Source organism: Vicugna pacos, chromosome 11 (assembly GCF_048564905.1).
Source record: "Vicugna pacos chromosome 11, VicPac4, whole genome shotgun sequence".
In the NCBI taxonomy this organism is placed as follows: Eukaryota; Metazoa; Chordata; class Mammalia; order Artiodactyla; family Camelidae; genus Vicugna; species Vicugna pacos.
The window spans coordinates 54,110,892-54,131,616 of NC_132997.1; the positions used below are offsets into that span (position 1 = coordinate 54,110,892).

A 20,725-nucleotide genomic window follows, 5' to 3' on the forward strand; every position below is an offset into this window, starting at 1 on the left:
CAACCACTTCTTATATTTCTTCCTGTTTAATAAAAATAGAAACAAAAAATTATTTAAAAAAATGTAGTAACCACTGGGTATAGCTTAATAAGCAAGAGAGATCTAGGTTAGAGGTAAAAAATGGTACTATCTTTGTAGTAAAACCCTGGGATGGATAACTAAGAGAGGGACTGAGAAATTTGGTTCTTGGAAGATTGTTAAGAATACAATTAAATCAGCTTAGAGTTTCAAATAAAAGGTAAGAAAATGGACTGCAAGTTTCTCAAAAATCCTCGTAGCTACAAGTTTGATGACTGAATAAAGGTTTCATTTTAATTCTCTTATTACATATGTTCAAAAATGAATCTGCTCCGTTAATGGCAAAGATTACCATGGTCCAGAGCCTGAGCAATGCCTCACAGGAAAAGGAATGTTTGGATGCCCTACAAATCTGCCCTGCCTTTACAAATCATAGTTAAAATAAAATAAAAATATATTAGGGGGCTATATCATTTCTGAAATTAAACTACGATTTACAAAGTTACAGCTCTCTGTTTATAGAACTACACAAAGCTGTTGAATAGAAATAGATTTTTGGCTCCTTTTAAAATTATATTATTAGACTACGTCATCTTATTTATTGCTTTTCTAAGAGCTAAAAACTATAAGTATTTTCTTATCAACCCAGTCAGATGGTACATATTCAAGTCAAGACCGACTTATCAATAAAAGTTGGATAGTGGGACAAATTGTGAGCTATTTTAAGTCGTGATGAGAGGCAGAAAAGAAATTCAGTGAAAAGGAGTAAGTGATGAATAGAAGGGAGCAAAGAAGAGACTCAGCAAAGGGCAGAGGCTTTAGTCCTATGTAATCAAACATGCCTTCTGCATAATCAATGTTCAGGAGGATAAAAAAAGATGAACATTACTAATTGTCAACTTCTGATGTTTGAAGCCTTTAGTAGAAGAGTTACTTTGAAAATGTCTATAATCCAAAAGCCAAAGCTCTGTGACCTAGTCTCTGTGATAGTGTAGGGTAGCCACTTTGAGAAGAGAGGAGAGGCCTTAAAAATGTGTCTAAAGTAGAAGCCTTGTGGAACTGATCATAGGATGAAGAGATATCCAAGCTAAAGAGAAAAGAACCTTTCTCAACAGGGAGTGGACAAAAAAGAGGTCTCAAATATATGGCTTTTACAACAAAAGTTAACTACCTAGCCTTCACTAAAATTGAGATGCCATCATTCCTTTAATTAAATATTCTCTCTTTGCCTCATAATTTTTCTTTTATCTCTTAGTCACTTAAACATATCCCCTAAAATATTCATGCCCTTGGTAACTGTCAAGGAAAATTATTGTTGGATTATTCACAACAGAGAAGCAATTCAAATCAGAACATGATTCTTAAAAGCCATATTTTTTAAGAATAATTTTTGAACCCAGTTAACTGATAAATGAGAAGACTTTATATGTAAAAAGTATGTGTAAAATAAAAACAAAAATGTACATGTAGACTATATAAATAAATATGAGGTTGACAATAACCTTGTAACAATCAACAGAAAATCAATGCAACAGACACCTACAATGAATAAAAGACTATAACCAATCACTATTGGAAGAAGAAAGAGAAGAAGAGATGGTCCATTTCCTCAAAAAGTGTATAAAAACACATTGGTAGCTCTAACAGAAGGCAGCCTGTGATGTAGTCTCTAACAGAGGTACAATATATCATGGAAAACAGGAAAGACCAAGCAAGATTAAGAAGATTTCCAGAATGAGTGAAATTTGAGTTGAATCAATTATAAAGACTCAGAGATTGACAGGAGCACTCTGAGGGGGAGGAAAGTCATTTCTTATAAAGGAAACAGCTTGAGCAAAAGCACAGAAGTAGGAAAGCACATGCTACTTAAAGAACTGGCCAGTTAGAGCACAGGGAGTGGTGTGGAAATAAAGGCAGAGATGCAGTCAGGCTTTGTTAGGAGGTTTAGGACATGGGTTTTATATACCTCATTACTCTTCATCGCGTATTAACCATGTACTGCAATGTACCTGAGCTTATGGCAGTTAAGATTCTATGTCTTGAAAGCCTGCCAGATACTGTTTGTTATTCTATATAAAAATACATATAGTGGAATACGACTCTCAAAGCATACTGTTGTACTGAAATTTTTAGCACTTAGAGCTGTTGAAGGGAAAGGGAAGCTTATTATGTACCAAGCTTTGTACTAAGGGATTTTATCCATGTCATCTCATTTAATCATCAGAGAGTCTTTATGAGTATTAAGTTAAATAATACATGCAACATGCCAAACATAGTGCATAAAAATATTCAAGAAATGCTGATTCTTTGCCCTCTTGTGACAGTCCTGTGATGATTATGTTATATTACACATTTTTATTTTCAAGATGAAGAAGCTAACACTCAAGATTTTGTAGTTGTTAAGTCCCAGAACCAGATTCCAAACTGGCTCATTCTGAATGTACAGCCCAAGTTCTTTCTTGTATACAATATTGTATCTCCATGGAGAAAAACTAAGGAGAAAGCCTGTGTATGATAGCCATTCACTGAAGAGATTTCTCAAACTATATTTTATTGAATGAAACATGGATTATTTGCCCTGCCTTGGTTCTTTTGGGAAGGCCCAACTTCATGTTTGAGAAGAATATTGTGGTATCTATGTAAGATAATTTCAGAGGTGCCTGCAGAGCACTTTTGCTCCTAGAAGCATAAACCCTGATGGTTATGCCTGTGCTTAGTTTATAACTTTTTTACCTTTCGCAAAAGGTTTTTTATCTCTATTTAAATGTTAAGTGCCCTTGGGAGGGACAACAATACTGGTTGAGATCTGGGGATATGTATTGGGTGAGGAGTGAGGAACCACGGAAGCCCTAGGTAGCAATGGATGGAGGAATTGCACTATGGATAATACTAAATGGTGAAAAGGTATGGAAATGGGAGGCTGCGAAGACAAACAGATATCCCAGACTTGACTGGACTGCACTCTAAAGACAAACTCAGTCTGTCTGACTGATCACTCCAACCATAAAACTGATAAATGACCTGGTGACTTTCTGACAGGATCAACATTTGAGTGGGGGTTTTAGAAAAGCAGGCAAAGTGATACGCTAAAAGAATTGGAAAAGGTCTGTAGGCAGAAAGCAACACAAAAGGAAGCAACCGAAAAACAAAGGAAAGAAAACTCTCTGTTAGAAGTGGAAAAATGTCTGGAATGTGAAGCTTAAATTCAAGAATATGATGGTAAGCTTGGAGGGTAAATCAAGATGTCAGAAAAGCGAAATACAGGATGCTCATTATTTGGTATTACTTTTAAGATTAAGATATATGTAACATGAGCTTTGGACTCTATTTTTCTTTGATCTTTCTTGACCTTGTCTTTTCAATTTATAGCTAGCTTAATGCTTTTGCATTTCAGTGTCAACTAATAAAGACCCCACATGTCTCTGCATGTTAGACCATAAAAATAACCGAAGTGAAGCCCATAAAAATATGTAGATTTTCCACATTTTACTACTCAGTCTTCCCTGTAAAAGTCCTTAAGACTAAGTGTATGCTGTCTTTTAACAACATGAGCTGGAGTGGGTGCCACAGGCCAGGAAGAAGAGTCTTCTGGAGGATTAGTATTTAACTAGCAGAGGGATATCCTAATGGTAAATGACTGGTAATCACTTCCTAATGGGAGCTGGAGATGTCTAATTTGGCTTGAGAAACGTTGGATGGGGAGGGTATGAATTATTTTAGGGCAGTCCTATAAAGAAGGGACAAGGTTTTAAGATTAATGGATGAAACAGAGTCAATATAAGTACTGTATTCTTATATTAAAAGAAGAAAACTATATATACATTCCTGACACATAATAATAAGTACACAAAAATATACCTACATGTGAACAAATGTTTAATAAAATGACAAAAAAGAACATGTAACAAATAAAAGAATAATCACCTTATAGGAAGGATATGGATTCTTTTTTTTCCCCCCTAAGCATGTACAACATGCCTAGCCTGGTGGAAACAAAATATTTATGTAATATGGCCTCTGCCATATTAAACAGATCTTTAAAGATTCCAGGTTAATTGTCATTCAGTGATGTTACCTAACCTTCCATTGGACAAATGGCAGTACTCCAGCCAAACATTTATACCTTTTCACTTTAAAATTTTATACAAATTGTGCAGAATCCCTTTCATAAATTGATGAAAGACAAGCCAACAGTGATCCTAGAGTGCCGAGTCTGTTTTTAAACTTCTTAGAGAGTTTTCACTGTTGTAAGTTATCACAGGTTTATCAGAGACTTTAAAGGCACTCTGCTTCTTCAACTTCAACATGGTATGTTCCACAAGTTTCCGTTAAACATTCTTGTGAGATGCTGGTTGATTGCATCAAAGAGGGATGAGCATGTTCTTTCTTTCAGAGAGTATAATGGATCAATATTAATAACAAGAAGCACTTTTAGCTACATGTGTGGACCACCCAATTGAAGTCATGAACACCCCTCAATAGAATAGCCTCACTACAATCTAGCCTCACTGTTTGAAGACAGTTTTTTTTACTCCCACTTCATCAATAAGTTTGAGCCCCAAGAATGCTGAATAAGGATTTATATTTAATCGAAGTCATTTGCTCTTTACTGGCAAAATGCATTTTACACCATGGATAGATAATGAGTGCAATGAAGCTTTAACAGAAATTGCCTTTGCTAAATGCAAACTTTGCCCTACCATTTTATCTGTGAGGCCCTCCAAATTTGCATTTCATCCCTGCAAAAGACAGAATTCTGATTGTTGACATGTGTTTTTGATTGATGAAATGTCATTGAGTATTCCCATTCATAAAGTCCTATATTTTGTTTGTAGGAGTTAGTTAATTAAAAAGGAAAATAGTAAGCTGTAATACTTTGCCAGACTGGTAATTCAACTATATTTCTTCTTTCTTTCACAGCAAATCAGAAGATACTGTAAAGGTGGTTTGTAAGCTGTAGAGGAAAGGGGAAGTGTCGGGCAGACTTAAATTTTATTTTATGGTCTAATTTTTTTATTAAAGATAGGATGCTCCTTTGAGTAAGATGACCAGTTTTGTTGGCTTATATGAGGGAAGACCTTTTTAGTGTAATGTAGGAAGTACATAACAACAGTTAAAGAATGGGAGAAAGGAATAAATGAAATTATTTTCTGGATGAGGGAAAGTGGGAGCCCCTGAAAGTAAAATTAAAGAATTGTCAAAAAAGTTATCAATTTTTATTACAACATTTGCTGGGTAGGATGAGACAGAAGCTCTTTTTCTTTTTTCAATAAGATGGATTATTATTACATATGGAGGTTCTGTTATTAGAAAGTATAGTTATAAAATAGAGTGCCTCTGCTTGGTCTTAGGTTGTGACCTAGATATTCTTGTTTTCTCTGTATTCCTGAAATCCTCCTCACATGTTCAGGAGACCTAACTCAAGGACATATACCAATAATCCTATGAAGGTAAAGCAGCATAAAATTCAAAAATGCTTTTTCCACTGAAACACCACCATCTTGTCTCTGTTCTCCAAAGATTTCATAGAAACTCAGCTGTCGAAGAGGAACAGTTTTCTACTTAAATGATAAAGAATTTGGAAATACATTTGCTACATCATACTTGGTAAGAAAAGCTACATCCAGTAGAGAGAGATTTTTAATTACATTGGCCAGTTTTTGATGAAAGGCCCACAAAAAGTACTCTTAAGTTTTTAATTTTGCATAAGTGAATAGATTATTACTCATGAAAAAAGCCTTTGTGCTTTTATGCTACTTTTTTTAATCCAGTGATTTTCAATGACAATAACTGATAAAGTCAACAGTAATTTCTATACTAGGAGGAAGTTTTGGATAATCTTTCATTAGGGGAAAAAACAAAGAAACAATAGAGTAGATGTCATGTAATTGATACCTGGAATATGTGCTAATACCACTGTAATGTGTTCTAAGCAATTACTTTTTGCTCAATAATGATGTCGTCTTGCCATAAATGTTATAAAGTCAACAAAGTCTCAAAATAGTGATACTGGAGAGGGAAAGGGAGGGTAACCTATGTTGATTTGAAAGCCTTTGCTGTAATGACCTGATTTGGGACAAAATTATAATTTTGATTTAGTTTGGTAAGCTTTTGGTTCAGTGCTGTCTGGTTGGTGTCTATTTATGTCTATGGTACATTGTGATCATTATTGATAACTCATAGACTTCACCAACATGGGGTGGAAGAAACTGTTTTTATGGAAACTGAAAGTCAAAGACTAATTAAAGTCCTAGATTCACTGCCAAGTCTCAAAATTCATATTAATGTAAAAATGTATTTGGGCTTCTGTTACACAGAGGTTAGTAATGTTATTTTAACCCAGGCCAAACAGAGAACATTGGCAAACAGCTGAATATCTCACTAAGTGCTCTTGGAAAATAATAAGTAGCTGCCATTTTAGAGTTTACAAAGTATTGCTCACATTTTGTCCTCCCAATGACCATGTGAAGTCAATAATATTTGCCCATTTTACAGATAGGGAACTTCAAGTCCAGAAAAGCTAAGAAATTTCCCTGAGATTATTTGATTTGCAAATGTCAGAGAAATTTGAATCTAAGGCCCATACTCTACCATATATGGCTGTGATATTTTTCTCAAATCAAAAAGAATCTTTAACTCTTTTTAGTAGATTTGCTCTGCAGTATTTCTACTGTATTTTATCCAACTATGCAAACATCACAGTAATTTTTGAGACTAGGCAAAAGCAGCTCTAATTCTGTAGGCTATCGTGATTTGATTAGAGAAACTGTCACTCTCACCTGTGTGTTATTTTATTAGTTTTCGAGATTTATTTAATACAAGCTACTTAGCTTTCATCAGTTCTGTTTCTCTTACAACATTTATAATTCAAATTCACTGATATTATTTTTCATGTTTATAGTTTCTTCCAGCTGCCTCTGATTTTTATCGTAGGTAGCTAAGAGAATACAAGTATAGCAAAATGCCATGGGTTTGCTACAGACCCAGATTCTAATGAGAATCCAGGGAAAAGGGAATAAAGGACATAACACAGTTGCTGAATTTTTCATTTCTCGTGGCTCAGTTCTCATTTGTCATGTCTGGAACTCATTTTGTTTTAGGCTGTATGGCTTGATACTTGTTTCTGATGCTACTCGAATCCACACTTTAAACTATTTAAGTTCTCTTGGTAAATGTCAAGGGGAGAGAAGTTATTTCATGCACCTATAGCATCTTAAAAATACTTGTCAAATCTCTGAATCTGACTCTGCATTATCCTTCCTCAGAAGGAGAGCATAATTTCATTATCTATGAATCATCACCTCTTAGACTGTAACATCATTGTCAGAGAGCCTAATAGAACCAGTGTTCAGCTGACTGAAGCGGGTAGGGAGGAAGAGAGCAGTGGGGCAAAGCACAGGTCACTGGTATGATCAACAAACTGGAGAGTCTTAGAGCCGGAATGGGAGGCCTCCCTCACTTGATAGCTCAGACATTCATACTGACTGGCAAATAACTGATGCTGATCCTTTCAATATTCGTAGTCAAATGTGTTTTCCCCAATCTAATGACGTTATATTTCAGTATCTTGCCTGTGCAACATGTTAACTCACTTAATGAAAATATGAATATTTGTCCAATGTCGATGATTATAAATAGTTTAAAACATTTCTTATCTATTCGTGTTACATTATCACTTGCTCTTCTACTTGTACACTTTATTTCTTGCCCTCAGTTCCAATTCTGGGTGTTACTAAATAAGTCAATATGCACAACATAATTTTTAAAAATTACACTACAACCGTATTCCCAAGGGAGATGAACTAAGTAAAATTCAAATCTGATTCACGAGTCAAAACCTATATGTCGTCAACCACGTTTACATAAGGATTCAGGATAAAAAACGAAATAGAATGTGTCTCAGCTGTGGTTAGTCTAACCAGCCACTGGAGGTCACTGCTGCTCCACAGAAATACAGTTTCCTGCCTGTTTGCTTAGGTAGTTGACTCACCAAATCAAGTAAAAAATGGTTTAAAATCTTTGAAAAGATGTAATGTCAACATCCTTGGAAAATATAAACTCATTTAAAAGCAATATATCTCGCATAAGTGTTACTTAGGAGACTGTGGTACTTGGACTATTAACTCCATGCTGCAGTTTCACTCCAAGTACTGGGGCTCATAAAAATTGGGGGAAAAAAAACCACAGATGGTTCAGAGACTAAACTGTGTTTCCTCTCTGTCTGGTAAAGCATTCAAAGTACTGACTGAATCCATGCTGCATCGATGCGTCTGCTGTATAGTTCAACAGGTCAGGCTGTTTATTTACCTGTTGTCATCTCTGAGGGAAGTCAGACAATGTAAATATGGAATAGAAAATGAAATATCAATTATATTTTTCTCATACGCAATGAGTTTAAAATACTTATGAGAATAGATGTATGGTATATAGTCCAGAAAGTGCCATAGGGTGGGGGTGAGGACTCCGAATTTGAGTAGGAAAACATTTGCCAATTGGCTTTGTTTGGTTTATAGTGGTGAACTAGTGATTGTCTAACCTACAAGAATTATATTCTGAGAACTAGAGAAGCTTCATTCCCAAAGAGGGGGAAAAGACTGTTTTTTTTGTAGTTTCATGTCCTGTATTTAAATTACTTTTATAATCTAAGGAGTTTTATTTTGGCAGAAATTACTAAATTTGTAAGTAGTTGAAGTTAGGTATTAAAAAATAACCAGCCTTCAAAATGTTGGGTATTCATGTAATCTTATACACCCAGTGGCTTTGAATTTTAGAAACACTTTTAATACAGCACACATATTTTATATATATACTAGCAGTACCACAGCACTAAGAATTTGTAAGAATTTTAAAATATAAGGAAAAAGATGCCTTGCCTTAATTTATTTGGTATCCATGACAAATGAGGCAGAAGGTCAAGTCAAAGAATAGAAATGGGCTTTTTCACTTTAACACTGCATTTAATTAATACAGTCATCTTTTGTACAGATAAAAATGAGCTGACCAAAGGAAATTTCTTTTTTTGATGGAATATGTATTTACTGACATTTTATGAAAAATGTAAAATCACAACTTCAGTGAAAAACATCACAGTAGGCTCAGTCATCCAGTTCATAGTATTGTAAGGAACTATCTGCATTATTAATCAATTGGGAATCCGTGACCATTTGCCATTAAGAAATCTATATCCAACAATTATTCATGGGTAAATATATTGTAGCTATGATGCTTTTCTGAACTGGCATCTATTTAGAGATTTAATCAAAGTACCTTGAGAAATCCACTTTAGATGTCCCTTTTCCGTTATTGCTTATAAAAGTATGATTTTTATAATCTGGCTTCCTTGCAACTATATTTCATGGTAACTTGCCTAGATTTTTTTCTTTCAGCAGTGAAAAGCCTCCAAACTATATAAAAATGCTGGTAAAAAACAGCCATTTACTTTTTCTTTTTTCTGCAGTGATTCTGTTTTGAAAGAACAGGGACATGGTTAAAGATGTAGAGCTTGGCAAGCCAAGTTAAATGAAACAGGCTCAATGTTGCAATTCCTAATTTTTTCTCCTGTAATAGAATTCTTCATTTTGGAGTATGAAAGAGGGTACAGACTAAAGACATTTATCTAAAATATAAATGAACTGTGGTCAAAGTTACTTAAATACCAAAGCTATGATATTTGCACTGCAGTCAATAAACTTTCACCATTGACATAAAAACATGCATGCAGCTTGCAGATTGCCAACAGGGTCTGTACAGAATCACACTGATGAATGAGTTCACAATACAGAGGAACATAGGGACACTATAACATCAGCAATAGAAGAGCAAAAGACAACCGCCATAGAGTTGGTCTTTTTTCCTCTAAGATTTATTTTATACGTTTATTAAGGTGTTATCAAAATCATCCTTTTCAATGAGGCTGTTGGTGGAAAGCATATCTTAGACTGTGTTCTCTTTACACCTCTGAATGAAGTGTCAGTCATCAGGGGACTGGTGTGTGGGCAGGGCAGGTTGTGGAACACAACAGGACAGCCTGACAAATCCCAAACAGAAGGACAGACAGAGCTCTTGATTCCACTTCCTACATTAGGGTCCTTAAAAGAGCTGGAAAGAGAAATTCAGGTAGGCTTCCAACCACACGCATTTAGCGAGCTGCATTCCCATTTGCAAGCCTCATCTCTGAAAAATCCTGAAGGTGAGGGGCAGTGGAGCAATCTGCCTCCCCAAATTTGCCTCTTGACTATTTTACTTAATTATTTATTCTGGAAGTGTGGAGGCTAGAGGAAACTGACAGTGAAACCTCTAGTCTGATTTAACAGAGATGGGTTTCAGAGATGAGGCTTCGAGTCTAAAACTTTGTATTTTTACCATCTCCTCACATTTTGCAGCTGTCTACTTGCAGCATTTTAACCCTTCAGCAGTTTTCCCTAGGCTTGCCTTAATGTAATTCAAACACCCCTGGAAACGATTCCTGGTGCTGCTTTAACAGAGCACCATCTTTTGATAGTTTCCTGCAATTTTGTTTTTAAGCCAGGCATTGGGTTAAGACTGTCTCTAAATGTTCCTGTCATCAGTCAAGTCATCTTCCTCAAATCAGTTCAAGCTCCAAGTACCTAGGATCACTCACTTTTTCCTTTATTTGCCACTGAACTGCAAACCTCCTAGAACTATAGATCTGGTCCTCCCAGACGGAGAATAACAGCAGATGTGGGGGGTTACTTATGAAAGAAGTTTTATCTTAAAACAAGTGTGACATTAATGGAATCAATAAAGGGCCTTAACACAATAGGCATTATATTAAGCCAGAGTTCGAGCTTCACATTGATTGTGGTATTTAAATTTCAATAGGTTAATTATGTATGAAAGGAAAATGACCAGTATTATGAAGGTACTAAAACGGACAGTGAAGGACCTCACCAACAAAGTGAGAGGGAAGGGAAGAGGGAGAGGAGCACCACGTTCCCTTTATAGTCACCAGAGTTCAATAAAGCACCACTTATTTCCCAGCTTTTAAGAGCGCTTTTATCACAACGGTTCATACCTCACACTCCCTGGAGCCAGATTTGTTATAGGTGCAGGGTCCCGTCCCATTCAGCAGCATCTCGCTGGTCTCCGTGTTGGTGGGTTTATAATCTACATAAAATTCCTGGGTACTGGGAGTCATTTGCTTTAGGGACTGTCTTTTCTTTTTCCTGTGCCTGCGCATGAGGGAGCGCTGCTGCAGCTGCTTCATGCTGGCAGGGTACCGCTTCCATGACACGTAGATAACGAGCAGGATGACGAGCACGGACAGGAAAAGGGCCACGCTGCCTGCGATGATTTTATGGAAAGAGATGTGCTCAGTGTCAGCATCCGTCTCTGGCCCGGGCTCCGTGGCTCCCACAGTGGGGGGCAAAGGGGGTTTGCTCTCATGCTTCGGCCTGGGGAGCTTGGGCTTAAATGTCGGCTTTGGGAGAGCCCTGGCCAGATCAAACCTCTCCGTGGTACTTTTGCCACAGATGCTATAGTTCTTCACTGCATCAATCACATTTACTCCTTGCAGCTCTTTGGGACTGGCACAGATAATTGTATTCTCCCTCAGACCTTTAAAACTTTTCAGCCAGTTTACCAGGGAACAAATATTTCTGCTGCATTCCCATATATTCCCGGCAAGACTGATGTCATTGAGGGATATCCAAGAATCCAAAATCTCTTGACCAATAAATGTGAGCTTGTTGGAATCCAGGTTGAGGCGCTGCAGATTCGGGACACACTGGAAAACACTAGGTCCGCTAAAAGCTTCAATCTCATTGCCTGATAAATCAAGCCTTTGTAATGAGCTCCAGGTCCAGGACATGGTCTGTCCTATGACACTGATTTTATTCCACTGCAAGTAAAGATTCTGAAGGCTCACCAGTCTTGGAAAAAGGGCCAGATTGAGCTTAGAAAATTGATTGTGCTCCAGGTGAAGTTCTTTGAGTCTGATCATGCCAGCAAAGACATTCCTGGCTAAACTTCGGATCCGGTTATATCCCAGGTCCAGAAGTTCCAGGTTGCGGCAGTCTTGGAATATTCGCACTGGGATGGTTCTCAGGGAGTTAGACCGTAAATGTAAACTCAGCAGCTTCCGCAAGCCCCGAAACTGTTCAGATCCCAGAGAATGCAGCTGATTATAGGACAGATCCAAGTTCCGTAAATTTGTCACAGGTCTGAAGGTATTGTTGAGAAAATAGGAGATTCTGTTGGAACTCAGAATCAACTCTTTGAGTCTGCGTATTCCATTAAAAGCATTCTCGTCAATATTGCTGATATGGTTATGGTCAAGGTATAGCCAGGTGAGCTGGTTGAGCCCTTTAAATTGATTATACTTAAGTTTTTGAAGGCTGTTATAGCGAAGGGACAGACCTAAGCAGCCAGCAGATATACTTGAGGGTATCTCTTGTAATTTCTGAGATTCACAATATACCATTTTGCCTTCACACCTACAGCCCTTAGGGCATCCTCGTTCGGCAGAAGAAAGCATTGTCAGTAAGACAGTGGGGGCTATAACCAGTGCTACAGCTGATCCGCTCAGTAGCCTAATTACATTGAAACCTGGAAATAAAAACAACTTAGAAAAGTTATCCCCCCCAAAAATAATTCATTTCTTTCTAATCAAGCAATAATAAGCATCTATCTTCTTTTTTTTAGAAATTTAAATCTAGATAACAACATTTCACATCAAATATCATCTTGGAATTTAAAGAAAATTGTTTTTAGGGTTTTTTTTTAATAGTTAAGCAAAGAAACATGTCACTGAGCAATTGAATTTATAGTCTTAGAGCAGAGCAAGGTAATTGCTACAATAATTAAGGCAGAATTAATACACAGACTAGAGGATTTTGGTTTTTTTTTTTTTTAAGAAGAGAAGAAGAAAAATGACAAAACATACCCATCCTTTGTATTGTTCAAAGGTCGTCCTTAGGTCTTTTGCTTTGGCTTAGGGGGCCGCTTGCATGACAGCCCCTGTCAGCTGCACAGTAGTGAGTCAGGGCTCGCTGACACCCAGGAAGAAAAATTGGACCCCTTGGGAGATGGACCGATTTTGGAACATTATTCTTTGCCAGCCACGCAGAACACTCCAAGAACAAATAAATCGCAACACCGCATTCGCAGCAAAACATCAGACTCTTCCTAGGTAATAGGATCTTCGTGGATATTACGTTTTTGCATCTTTACAGTTTTTTTTGGAGGAGGGGGACTAAAAAAAAAAAAAAAACTGGCTTCTACAATTTCTTCTTATCGGAAAGCATGCTGTATTCCTCCAGGCAACACGAGGCTACCTGAGCTGCCACATCTGTATTCCATAGCCCAGCATTTCTGGTGGTGAGCACCCAGTTCAGCCAGCGAGCTGCCTTGGAGCCCAGAAGGCAGGAGAGCCCCGTACCGCGCACACGCTCAGCTCACTTCTGCAGACTGTCATTCTGAAAGCTGCTCGGACTGTTGCTTTGGTTTCAGTGAATGCAGTCTTATGTAAAGCTGCCCCCAGTGGTGAAGAACATTATGGGCATGTGCAGAAATGTCTCTCTTTTATCTTGCAAATGAGCAGGCTCTCTGCTAGAAAATGAATGATTCTTTTGGGTGGCTCAGTAGGAACTGAATGGTCACCGTAATCAATAACTAGCAACATTTTCTGTAATTTCCAAGTCTTGTTTACAATTTGGCAATGTCTTTATTGTCTGCATCCACTTAATCGCTAAACACGTGCTGCCCAGAGTTTTTCTGGAGCTTGACATTAAGTTCACAGACCGAAAGTCATTTTTTCGTAACCTCAATGTAGGCTTTGAACTGAAATTTATAAAATGAATTATTGAGCTTTTCACAGAGAAGTATTAACTGCCTGCTGGTTTGACCTCTTGGAGTCACAGTGATTATATTATACAAGATATCTCAGGATGCTAGAATGCATGCATTTTGGAATAGAAGGAATAACTAATGACATATAAACTAATGTATCCAATAACCTTTCTGGTTTTCCTACAAAAGGCATAATTGGTTTAATGGTTTATGACTTGGTTTGTTGATTTAGTTGCCGTCCTTTTATTTTTTATAATTAGAAGAGAAACCATTTTTAGTGTGAGTAGAAGGATCAAGAGCTCATTCAGTTCAGTTTATTGATGCTACTGCTATTTATTACACTAATAATATTCATTGAGCACTTTCTAAGTGCTTTAAATGTGCTATCTTGTTTTATCTTTAAGCATTATTATATGTAGGTCCCATTACATCCTTCATTTCAAAGATGAGGAAACAGACTTGGAGAGGTACCTTGCTCAAGGTCATATAGTAAGCAAGTGGCAGAGTGAGATTCCGAATCATCTCTCTCTTATGCTCGAACTTCTAACCACTAGATGATCCTGCTTCAACAACACTGTTATCTTCATTTTAAAGTGAGTCCAATGAAAATTAGCCCGATTAAGGCATTGTGGCAAGGAAGCTGTAGTAAAATTCTTGATTTCTAGAGTAAGTTTGCACCCACTTCTTTGGTATGAATCTTCTAAAGAAGTATTATAAAAACTAAAGAGAAGCTTAGCCTGTAGAGTGAGAACATAAGTTTTTGCACCTAGGTTCAAGTCCTGACTGTAATTGACTAGCTCTGTAACTTTGACTGGATTACTCATCTTCTCTGTGCATCAGTTTTCTCTTCAACAAAATGGACATAAAAACAAAATACTGTTTCATAGATAGTCTGAGAATTAAGTCATCTTAATATCTGTAAAGAACTTAGAGTATTATATGGCACACAAGAAGCCTGTGTTAGCTCTTATTTGAACAATACCTACTTTATTGTATTTGCTGGTATCACATGCTATTTAGTATTGAATATTGACTATAATGACTGCCATTAAGTCACAAAGAACTACTTCAATGAATATATTTTATATTGTTTACAATGGATTTCTGAGATACTCTCATTCTTGCCTTCTTTGATGAGAAAACTTCCTAAACCTCCATCATCTCAACTTTAAGGTAAATATTTAAAATGAACCATAACTAGTAATTGATGTTTGATTATTTTCTCCCCCAAAGCAGAATATGGTAACATCTGCCCCACAGAGAAAACCATTTTGTTTAAAAATGGTTGGTAATTTTATAAATGCTATGAATGCATATAAAGCCCCCAAAGAACTTGTTAAAAAGATAAATTTCCAAATCCCTCCCCCAAGATTTTGACCCAAGGGCATGGAAGAGGCTACACTTATCAACAGACTGATGGACAAATAGGTTTAAGAAAAGTACTGTAAGGGAATGAATAAAAATAATAAATTTTCTTCTAGTAGGAAGAGAGGACATACAAATCTCTGACATTGTAACATAAGTTCTATGAGGACAAAGACGATGTTTTGTCTGCTTTGGTTTCCTGAAATAAATACATTTTTATGGGGATCACATTTGATACAGGATAAACTGCTTATGTAATGTTAGTCTTATATACATGGGATTGATCCCTGAAAATTTCCTCATCCAGTAAGATTGGATACAATCTTGAAGAAACTATTCTTAAAAAGTGTGTATGGAAAGGTTAAGAAGCTGGAAAGTAGAAATACTTGGGTGATCAGCAAGTGATCTTCACTTTTTCATATAGACATCTCTTGTCTTCTTAGTTAGACCATAAATTTTATGAGAATAGTAAACATAGTTTTGAATATTCCCTTTGGCATATTGTAACTTTTATCATCTAACATCCCAAATGGTGCTTGACAATTCGTATCTATTAAAAGAAGACTAAAGGGAGTTGTATTTATAACTCTGTCACATCTCTGTTGCTTGCAAGCCTGAGTTTTCTCCTCACCATCCCAGCTTCTCCCTGGGAAGTAGCCACCGAGATGTCTGCTTTGCCTAACAGCAGCAGAGGGCCCCTCTTGGGTGGCTGGAGGCCCTATCAACTTTGTGTTTTCTATTCTTCTCTCATTCCCTGACAGAAGCACAGAAGAGCCCACTGAAAATGTACTTCTCTCACTTTGCTTTTCCTGGGAGAAGTCTTGCATTAATTGTGATGAATAACATTTGCTGCTGTGTTATAGACCTTGCCCTTAGTTTTCAGACATTTCCTTGGCACCTTGGCTTCTGATCTTGTCTTGCTCCATAGCTCTGACTTCACATTCACCTTTTGGATCTCAAAATTGATATTTTCTCTAAATGCTGCTATTGATCTCTTCCTCAATAGTGATCAGTAGCTGTTCTTGGATTGAGTCCAAGTCCAGGCACTCTGGGTGGCCCCTACTTTGGCAGCAGTCCTTAAGCCAGCATCACCACCAGGTCTGTGCTGGTTCAAGGTAGTGAAATGCCTGAAGAGGGAAGACCATTCCTGAGGCTAGCAGGGAAATCCAAAAATAAGATAATGCAATCCTAAACCCGACTGAACACTTGAGTCTACAGAAATCACTCTAAAGATGTAGAGTAGTCCCTCAAAAGAAAAAAAAAGTGTATTTTCAAAGATTTTAGTAATCTGCTATTGTGCTTTTCAAAGTTATTCTCTTATTACTTGTTAACTACAACAAGGTGATTACTTCTTATTTACCTTTCAAAAGAAGCAAAATTATACTACATTATGTATTTAGCAAATTCTTTTGCAGTAACACCACATACAGAACAAACCATAAACTACCTGACAAGTTAAATTTCCCCAGTGAATCAAGGCCCTTTATGATTTATATCCTTATAAAACAGTGTCATATATCTAAAGACTCTCTTATTGCACTTACAGTACTTCAAATAGCTGAACATATTTTGTTCAAATTGGGTAAATAAATCCAATCTCAGTTATATAATGCCAAATTTCAGTCCGATATGAAACTGAATTGCCAAATACAAACTTAGAAAACCAGGGCTTAAAGTGGAAGTACTGATATCTTAACAGTGGGTTGGCCTCAGATATTTCATTCATTTAACAGTCTGAATATCCACTATGTGCTAGATACTGTTCCAGACACTTATAGAGTACATCAGTGTACAAAACAAAGACGTCAGCTTACATTCTAAAGGGGGAAGATGGACAATTAAAAAACAAACATAGACAGTGTATTATTAGGTCGTATGTACTATAGGAAAAAGCAAAGGAAGGAAGATAGTGAAGATTTGGAGTGCAAGGGGTGAGGTGGATTGCAGTTTTAAATAGGTTGGGGCCACTAAGAGAGTGGCTTGAGCAACCTTGAAGACGATGAGGTTGTTAAACGTAAGTGTATATGGGGAGTGACCAGGGCAAAAGCCTTCAGGTGGGTGGGAGCAGATAATGTGTTCAATGAATAACAAAGAGGCCAATCAGTCTCGAGTGGAGAGAACAGGGTGGAGCATCACTGGAGATGAAGTCAGAGAGGGAATAGACTCTAAAGGGACAAGAATAAAAGCAGGGAAGTCAGTAAGGAGGTTACTGTACCAACCAGGAGAGAGATGATGGTGGCTTGGGCCAGTGGGGTAGCAGAGGAAGTGGTGAGAATTGGTTAAATTTTGGATTTATGTTTAGGTAAAAAGCAACAGAAATTTTCTAATGGCTTAGAAGTAGAGGTATGAAGTAAAGAGAAATTAAAGACTAGTTGTATGGGCTGAGCAACTGGAGGGATCGTGAAGCCATCAGATGCTTCTTTAGGTCAGGTTTGGGGAATAAGATCAAGTAGTCAACATATTTGAATTATGTTTGAATTTAGCTCTTTGACTTGATAAGACTAACTTTTGCAAACATCTTGATATTAGGCCTCAAAGCACCACAATGTATTTTAAAATATTTTATAAAATGATTAGCAAAATTCGGCACTGAACAATAGCAATGTGGATTTCCATCCAGATGCCCTAGACAGAGGCCACATCTTTGCATATGGTCTCGGAGGGGAATGGAACCAAAAGCTTTGATGAAAATTCAGAATTACATAAAGACCAGATAGAGGAACATTGAGACTAAGAATTTTAGAAAAGAAATTTGGTAAATCAAAAATGTTTTTCTAAAATAAGTTAGAGAATGACATATACGTTTTATTTTCTATGTCAGTTGACATTTGGAATTTGGAACTGATTCTGGCCAAACTTCTCAGGGTCTCAGTTTGCTTATCTGCAAATAGTACTCATAAAACCTGTGCTATGAATCTCTCAGTCTTTTATTTAGGCTCAGTTTCCATTATTTATGTTTAAATACATTGTAGACTATAAAGTGCTATAAAATATTTCTGGAATCAGACTTCCTATGAGAAAATTAATTTTTCTTTGAATTCTGTTTAGGTTCTCCTGTCATGAGCATACACTGGAACAATTATTACAAGGGTCACTAACATGATCAAAGGCAGAGTCAGAATTTACCAATATTAAAAAAAAAATTCCTTAGTATTCTCTTTCTACTAAAATTTAAATACAACAACCATTTATTATACAGCATACATCATTGACATTCTGTGTTCTAATTCATAAAGTGCTTTCACCAATAAATGCATTTAATATAGATGTTGTAAAGAGCTTAATGTTTTTGACTCAGTTACCCTATCACATAATTAGGTTGTCAGAATGCTAACATAGAGTTCCCTACAGCTATGAAAATGATTTTCTTCATTTCTAGTTGGTTAGAATACTCATATGCATTTGTACACTTAAAACTATATTCTGATCTTCCATCAAGACATTAACATGTCTCTTGGTTTCCATCTGCTTGCTTCAAGGGCCCCATTAAAAACCCTGTCTGGTTACATATGGTTATGAGTGAGTATCTCTGACTTAGATAAATGAGTGAAGAAATTTCCAAGCCTGACCATTAAAATAGTTTCTCAGTGGCTTTCTGGAATGAGGCAAATTCAAATGAGTGAAACCTAAAAGGTTATCTAACTTCCTCACCTGAAGATACATTTATGTTACAGCATCAATCCATATTCTCAGGTTTTATTGCATTCTTTACTGTCACTTCCTGCGGAGGTAGCCCTAAGCCAAATTTGGGTATAGGGAAAAATAATGAACTCTTAGGGTGTAACACTTATTGGTGGATTTCTGGAGATTGAAAAGACTACATGACTTTGAGGAAATAATTTTATTAAAAATTTAGTGGAAATTTAAAAACACACAAAAAATAGACAGCATAGTATAATAAACGTTAACTTTAACAATTATCAATATTTTGCTAATTTTGTTTCCCCTACACTACCTTTCTTCCCACATAAACACATATTTTTTTTTTCTTCTTGGAGTATTTTAAAAGCAAATCTCAGAAATCATGTCATTTTTTACCCATATATATATATATATATATTTCAATGTAATTCTAAGCAATAAAGACTTTAAATTAATTTAACCACCTAGCATTATTACACCTAACATATTTAACAATAAGTCCTTAAATATGCTTTGTAGCCAAGTTCTAAAAAGAAAGGCCCAATCATTGCATTTGATTTTCATGTTTCTAAAGTCTCTTTAATTTTTTAATGCCATCAATTTATTGGGAGATAACAGGTCATTTGGACTTTACCTTGTTCCACATTTTACATTTGACTGATTGTTTCCCCTGTGTCATTTAACTTGCAAGAAGTAAGTTTTAATGCATGCGTGTTGAGCAAGAAGCCATTTATTAATTTAAGCAGGATATCCAGCCCCAAATCAATACTTGGGGCATCTATTCACTCTTGGTGGCAAATTTAAGACTTGCAGAACTTTTGAGTAATATGAGACTTAGAATCTGAAGGAAAATATGTATTTCTATTTTGAGGCATTTATACTACCAGGGAATTAAGTGATGGGTCAAATGGCAAGTTCAAGAACAAGAATTAATATTAAGGTGTCATGAATCTATGTTGGTTAAACATTTGTATTTACTCGTGTCTGTTCTTCATTTTTCATTGCACTTGCCTTTTTGCCCATAGTCAGCTAAAGCAGATATTTGATATTGTTCCTTGCTAAATAAACCTTCTAATTTTTCTATTACTATGGGGATATTCTTCTGAAAGAGGCTCAGAAAATTACTTTCAAGAGAACAGTGATCAAAATTTATTTGTAGTCATTAATATTGAGAGAAATCAGTTTTCTAGCTTTTCATTTGGAACAAATTCCATGAAGGAATGTATGGCATCAGAGCCACACTGTAAAATTTATTATCCTATATATATTCCCAAATTTATTATAATTTCTCACAGTAGAACAAAGGAGCTTTAGAGTAACTATAGAAGTCTCTAAACCAAATCTATATCTTAATATTTGATGCTTAACTTTGCATGTATGGCTGTGCTTTGAATAGAAAGTCAGTATCATTTAAATGGTATCATAATAAACATTTTGCTATATTTGCTTTATATATATTCTGATGTATTAGAGTTTTTTAGGAAAGTTTTCTGTCTTAGTCCATTTGGGCTGCTCTAACAAAATATTATGGATCTGGCAGCTTAAAAACAACAGAAATTTATTTCTTACAGTTCTGGAGGTTGGGAAGTCCAAGATCAAGATGCGGGTAGATTCCGTATCTGGTAAGGGCCTACTTACTTGTTCATAGACTTCTTTTTCTGCAACTTCACACAGCATAAGTGGCAAGGGAGCTCTCAGAGGCCTCTTTTATAGGGGACTAATTCCATTCATCTAATCACTTCCCAAAGACTCCACCTTCAAATACCTTCATACTGCGGATTAGATTTCAGCATATGATTTGGTGAGGACAGGATACAAACATGCAGCCTATAGCATTTTCTATTGCACTTTTAAAGCATTATGTGTAATAGTTTCACATCAGTACACTAGT

At 36.4% G+C, this 20,725-nt stretch overlaps 2 protein-coding genes across 4 annotated transcripts in view; one reads left to right on the forward strand and one right to left on the reverse strand.

Moving 5' to 3' along the window:
• LRRTM3 (leucine rich repeat transmembrane neuronal 3) overlaps positions 1-13,456 on the reverse strand; it is a 166,705-nt gene extending 153,249 nt beyond the window's left edge. The window contains exons 1-2 of the mRNA XM_006214332.4: positions 12,923-13,456; positions 11,054-12,585 (exon numbers count right to left, since the gene is read on the reverse strand). Of these exons, the coding sequence (XP_006214394.1) occupies positions 11,054-12,585; positions 12,923-12,926 (1,536 nt within the window). The 5' untranslated portion in view covers positions 12,927-13,456. The remainder of the gene's footprint in view (positions 1-11,053; positions 12,586-12,922) is intronic.
• Positions 1-20,725, forward strand: part of CTNNA3 (catenin alpha 3) — a 1,353,918-nt gene that overhangs the window by 564,717 nt on the left and 768,476 nt on the right. The window lies entirely within an intron of this gene.